General features: G+C 44.6%; 1 protein-coding gene across 1 annotated transcript in view; it reads right to left on the bottom strand.

Moving 5' to 3' along the window:
* Positions 1–5,003: 5,003 nt before the first annotated feature.
* The window catches only part of MARCHF4 (membrane associated ring-CH-type finger 4), a 111,464-nt gene continuing 110,061 nt past the window's right edge, over positions 5,004–6,406 (bottom strand). Inside the window, exon 4 of the mRNA XM_067298577.1 lies at positions 5,004–5,415. Coding sequence (XP_067154678.1) covers positions 5,054–5,415 — 362 coding nt within the window. The 3' untranslated portion in view covers positions 5,004–5,053. The remainder of the gene's footprint in view (positions 5,416–6,406) is intronic.

Below are 6,406 nucleotides of genomic sequence, written 5' to 3'. Positions count from 1 at the left end.
CTGCTCATACATCAAAGGGCAGGTATGGTTCCCATCTTCAGTGCTTTGCTTAGTCAAAGTTGCTGCATTAGGACCTGATGCACTTTTATACTTGCCTGTTTAGAGCATGTCAAGGAGCCTGTAAGACATGGGAGAGGTCTGGCAAAGAAAATAATTCTTTTTTCCTGTGAAGAAAATAGAAGTTTGGATGACTGACAACCAGATGTGGGTAGAGGATGGTCTTCAGAACTGGGTTATCTTCAGATGTCCTCCATCTACAGGCATTGGCTCTGATGTTTACTGCTGACAGATAAGGGCTTTGAGCAATGTCAGAGAACTGGCAGACATGAGCAGTACTTTCCTGTCTCCCTGAGTGAAAATGCAGCAGGCCACTGATGCCTCTCTTGACTCAAACCTATGTTGCTGACTTGCTCTTTCCTTGGGTCTGCTCACCATAGTAAGGTGAGATATGAGCCTTTTCAGCACCTTGCTTAGGAAACCACAGCCCTCATGTGAATTACCACAATCAGAAGGGAACATGCTTGATTTATTTGAAAGACAGCCCATCACTGCTGACATTTGAAATTGGAAACCAAGTGTTAGTTCAATGTACGGGTTTCTCTGGTGTTACAGTCTTCTGTGGCAACCAATTAGCAGCAGGCACTGAGAGTGGCAAAGTGAATATATATCAAATAAAACTGACTGAGGGTTGCAGAGTCTGACTGTAATATAGTGTCTTCATGGTCCCTGTGTTCTCCGGTCACCCTCGGGGTTAGTGCATGTGCTTGAGCCAATGCAAGCACAGAGGAAGAGGATATTTAGCAAGAGACTGAAGGGCAAGAATGGAAGAGCCGTGGAAGCTGGAGGCCAACACTGATGCTTCTGTAGGCAAAAACAGCATTGACAACTCACACAGAGTAAAACACCTCTGAAGAACATTACCAGAAAGACCCGTCAAAACTGACAGAAAATCAGGAGACTGTAGGAGAAATCACAAGAATGAGCAGGACCACACACACACATAATCTCTGATGATGGCTGAACACAGTCCTCCACACTGACCACCCCCAAACAGAGTTGAAGGATGACAAAGGCCAAGAACTGAGGAGTCTCCACAGTGATAGGACCTGGAATTTTCTCCACAGGGAGAAACAGCTGCCAAACTCTTTGCAAGCCTTGTTTGTTGGTGGAAGCTGGTCTGACTTCTTTGTAGCAAAATAAAAATAATGTCTCTTTAGGAACCAACAGACAAGACCAGAGGAAAGATGTCAGTAAGAAGAGATACCTTCTGTAGCATAGCTGTGCCTCATCTTTTCAGTCTGCCGGAATCCTCCTATACACAATGTACTTTGCATGTCTCAGGAGCATACTGTCTCTATTTGCACCTTTTGAAGTCCTGCATAGTAGCACAAAGGGGATGGCACAAAGAGATGGGGGGAGATGAGAGAACTGTGCTATGGAAGGAAGAGACCCTCCTCAGTATTTCTGCCATCAATGCTGGGGGGGGAGGGGAAAGAAAATCCCAAACCCGACACTAAATTTGCTCTTGTTCTCTCAGGCTGGCAGCCTAGAAGTTCATAAACTCAGAAGCACCTTGTTCTGGAATAAACTGATTTGAAAACAGTTTCCAATGGCTTCCCCGAGTTTGCTTTGCTGGTGGCAGCCTTTCGGCTCCAAGCTGGCATGTGTATGAAGCTCTTTGAACAAGTTTTGCCCCTCTGCCCATCAAGCCAGGTAATGACATGCTTCATATTGCACAGAACACATACAATTGACAAGTTCATAGTGTTTAAATATTAAACAATCTAGACAGGCTTTTGAGTCTTATGCCTATATGAAAAGGCTCAGACCATACCCATCTCTGAAATTGGGCTGCGGGATCATTTGCACAGTAAGACAGACAATAAGACTTGTATACATTGCCATGCAACAGAAGAGACCCCGAACCACCAGCCCTAAGTGGAAAGTTTATTTCTAAGCGCAATATATGGAAAAAACAAACCAACAAACCCCACAGATATAGAAAATGTTGTAGCAAATCCCTGGTCAAGTAGGACTTCATGTCTGTCACTACCCTGCACCTCACAGCTGCTTAAAATGTCATGCAATGGAGGAGAGGGGACTCAGATGACACCCTCCCCTTTGGGTCAAGGAGGATCTCTGAGCAGGAGAGGTCCCATGGAACCCTCGCTGAGTGATTCCGACTATAACCAGCAAAAGGGCAGCACTGCTCACCCCCACCACGCACTTCGTGACCACCTGTGGTACGCACGCATGAGACTTAGCACTTCAACAGGCTTTACAAATGTGGATTCTCACAACACCCCTGTGAGGTAGGTATGTATTGTTATTCCCCCCTTGTGTGGATGGGGGACTGAGCCAAACAGCCCAAGGCTACAGAGTTGGTGGCAGAGCTGGAGTGAGAGTATGCAGAGTCCTGTGTGCTCAGATTACTAGATCATGCCACTCTTAGATGGCAAATTGTGCTTCTGACCTTATAAACTTTTAGCCTTTAGTCAAATTAAAGGAATTTGACTTCTCCATATTAAATGAATACAAGACAGGGAGGGAAATAACATTATATCTCAAAGCTATCCCTTCTGCTGTGTATGCCTCCCCCTTCCCAAAACCACCACAATTACCCATCTCTTGGAACAAGGACACCTTCCAGGACAGGCATGGAGGTGAGAAGCTGCTGTGTTTGCTCGCCTTGACTGGGTTTCTCTCTTATTGTGGAGTAGAAGCAGTTTTTCCAGAGACCTGTTCGTTGCAACACCTTCGTTCGGGGGGGGGGGGTAGCTGCTTTTAGAGACGATTGGAATTGCCCTTCCCTTTCCCTCCTCCCACCAATATTCCTTTCCTCCCCTCAGCCAAAAGCACTCTTTGGTAGATAGTAAGATTGGTCAGATAAAGGTACAGTGGTCTCAGAAACCATGCTGTTTGCATGGATCCCCAGTAAATCAGCTTTCTTGGCTGGTGTTTCATCTCCCACATTCTCTGCCAGAGAAGTACCTGTTCTGTTGCATTCAGATATTCAAAGGGACACTGTCAAGTAATTGAGGTGAAAAATATGACCTGCCTCAAGATGCTAACCTCCATCTTCTACATTGCAGAATGGCTGATATTTTCAAACTCGGGACTTAAAGTTTGACATCTTCCCGAGTCCAGAAACGCCTGACCAACGACGGCCTAGCTGCCAAAGGAGCTGGTGACTCACATCTGCCCTGGCTCCAGTAGAACTGTGAGGGGTGCTGGTATAGTGACAAAAGGGCAGTCAGACACAGCCATTGTGCAACATTGCTCAGCACTTCTGCAAAACGGATACCATTTGGCTGAAGTCCTTAAATTAATTTGGGGGGGGGGGGCTGAGTTCAGGCTTGATCACTATAAGCTCATTGTTTTGGAATTGCTGAGCTGTTGCTCCTGAATTGACTAATCTCTGTATTTTTAATGTTCCTACTTGTATGCTTCCTTTGTGGCAGTTACTCTGGCAAGCTCAACCCCTTAGAGCTGGAACATACCCTGCATGGTACGAGGACAGTGAGCATGAGATCAGCAACATGGAACCACGCTTGACTTCCTGTTGCAGCAGAACAGTAGGGATGGTGAAAGGAATGGGGTGAGTGGAGAGAACAGTACATGCCCAAATGGAAAAGGACAAAATCAGTAGGGAAAGAAATTTTATTTTCAAGCTTGTAAAGAATATTACAAACAATGGAGAGTAAAAAAAGCCCAAATCCTAAAAACTATTTAAAAAGTACTTGACAGTGTCCCTTTAATATCCACAAATGATTCAGCCGTTGTGCATTGAAAGAGAATGTTCCTGAAGAGCAACCAGTACCTTTGTAGATATATCCCAGAAAAGGAGACTTACTAGAAGCGTAATATATTCAGTCAGCAACTGTGCTCCCTCTTCAGACTAACTCTCTGTTGAATGACTGAATGGAATAGACTCTGTAATAAATTAACAAACTAGATATGGAAGGCTCAGCCTACAGGAGTGAGTGAGACCCTGTTGCAAATTGAGCAGCAGAGATACACACACCAAAAAGATGTATATTTCTTATGTTTGAATGTCTGAATCAGCAAGATAGAAGCAACCCACTGAGGTGGGTCACCTTCTTGTGACTGGAGGAAAATGGAAGGAAATTAACCTGGAACATATGCATGGAAAATGATGTGTGTGAGTGGGAAGATTTGGATGCTGGATTTGGGGTTATGAAGGCATAAATCACGCTAGTACTTGTGCTTGAAACACCTGCAGAGTGTTTGTACAAATTTGCCAGAAATGTCTATATGTCAAATAAAGGTCACGGAATGCCACCCCCCATCCCCACCCCCTGCAACTCCACCCTCACAAACCCTTTGTCAAGAACATTATGAAAAATCAGAATTTTTGTTTTGGTGAAGTCTGGGTAGGCTTGGGTTTTGTTAGATTTTCTTGGTGAGATGATTCAATTCTTTTCCCTTTTTTTTTTTTTTTTTTTTTTTGGTAAATCAATACTGAAAAATCCCCAGCTATTTCACTTCAAATATCCTATGGTAAATTGAACAAGGTTCCAGAATGACTCATGAAACAAAACGACTCATAGCCCTGGTTAATCACAGTCTGGAAAAAAATACCCAAAATATTTCATTCCCTTCATTGTTTTTATAAATCTCACACTTGTGTGTGTGCATGTGTGTGTGTATGGGGTGTGTGTATACAGCATTACCTATTCCAGGTAATAGAATTTGAAAGACATGCTAAACCATCTGTTCCTCTGCTTCCCCAGAACTCTGCCTACTCAGTTTTTAGTCTGTATTGCACTTGTTTTGTTGGGGTTTTTTTGTGATTTGTGTTTTTTTTTACTGGCTGGAAAACATTAACCTCTTTAGCATGAGTGTGCAGCTCTCCCTCCACCTGTTTTTTCCTCAGCTGGCCAAGTGCCGCCTCTTATATCTTGTGCAGTTACCAAAAAAGAAAAGAAGGAAGAAAAAAAAAAGAAAGAAAGAAAAAGGCACACCATGCTCCTCTGCTTTATGAGTTCTTTGTCTCCTCCGCTTCGTGTTAAGGCCTCCTGAATTCCTAGGCTCAGACCGTCGTGACCCTCATGACGAGCTCTCTGTTACTGCTAGACTGGCTCCTCTGTTCGTGAGGCCTCAGGTGGCTGAGTATATGCAGGATGGTATAAGCACAGTGGTGGTCAGAGAGGGTGCCTGTGGCATGGCCGGCAGCCCGGGCCCCGCTGTCGGCTGGAGCGGAGTTAGTGGCTGTACCACCAGTGGAGGACGAGTGGGTGGTTTGGGAGGAGGGGCGCTGATTTGTCCTGGTCCCTGTTTTTTGTTCCTCCATGTCCTTTGTTTTGTCATAGTTCAGCACTTTCCACTGCTGATTGACCGCCTGCCACCGTTTAAAAATCCGGTAAACCGAGGGCCCTTCGTGTATTATTAGACCTGGAGGGAAGGGGGAAAAAAATACACATAAAAACAGAAACAAAACTTTAGGAAGTATCATAAACCTACCCCAGCATCACTCCCTCTAGCTAGCTGGTTAGCTCAGCTCTCCCTTAGCCAGTGTTATTCAATGATAAATCATGTTTTTTAATTACCGACTGGCAGAGCACCAGTGCTCCTGCTCTGCTGGATCCCTTTTCCCCTGAATTAAATGCATTACAACTTTATCTTAGCAATCAATAAACAGGTCTTAAATGTAGCAGGGTAAGTTATACTCTTACAGCAAAACAATATCCGTTTACCAATAAACGCCTGAGGTTTATCCATCACTGGACTGTTTTTGCATACTGCATAGGCATGATTCACCAAGCTAACGGTGTGCGTTGGGAGGGGGTGTCACTGGAGCTGACGTGCTGGTGACGTCTGCTGCACCAACGTCATGTGTGTGCACAGACCAAGTCTCTTTCCACACACACAGCAGCAGAACAGACGTGTATGGAGGCCAGAGATGGGAATTGAACCAAAAAAAGGATCTATACCTGTAAATTGTTCTTTGTTGTCCTAGGCAAACATTTGCTCATCTGCAAACTGGTACAATGATACCTCATTGCTCCCTTCCAAGGGGAGAAAACAACACTCTTAAAAGAAAATGCAGATGGACTTGCACAGTACATGTGCTAACACCGAGTATGCACATGATACATATCCTGTTAGCAATCTGCATATACCAGAGTTGACATCCAGAGGCAATAGCTGGCCATTAGGACACCTGACTTCCAATGCTGTCTGCATTTCAAAGACACTGAGCAGCTCAGGCTCTTCCATCTGTCAATTAGTTCATCTCCCAGTGGTTTCTGGCATCCTCCCCACCCTTGCAAGAGGGTTGGAAGGATTAGATAACGTTAGAAGTTGTTTAGAAGATGACATTACCTGAGCATTAAGCACAGTTATTATTCAAGCTATCAGGCTCTGGCTAGATGCTTTGAATCCA

Source organism: Apteryx mantelli, chromosome 6 (genome assembly GCF_036417845.1).
Source record: "Apteryx mantelli isolate bAptMan1 chromosome 6, bAptMan1.hap1, whole genome shotgun sequence".
Classification (NCBI taxonomy): domain Eukaryota; kingdom Metazoa; phylum Chordata; class Aves; order Apterygiformes; family Apterygidae; genus Apteryx; species Apteryx mantelli.
The sequence above is the reverse complement of the archived record's forward strand: the minus strand, read 5'-3'. Positions and strand labels throughout refer to the sequence as shown.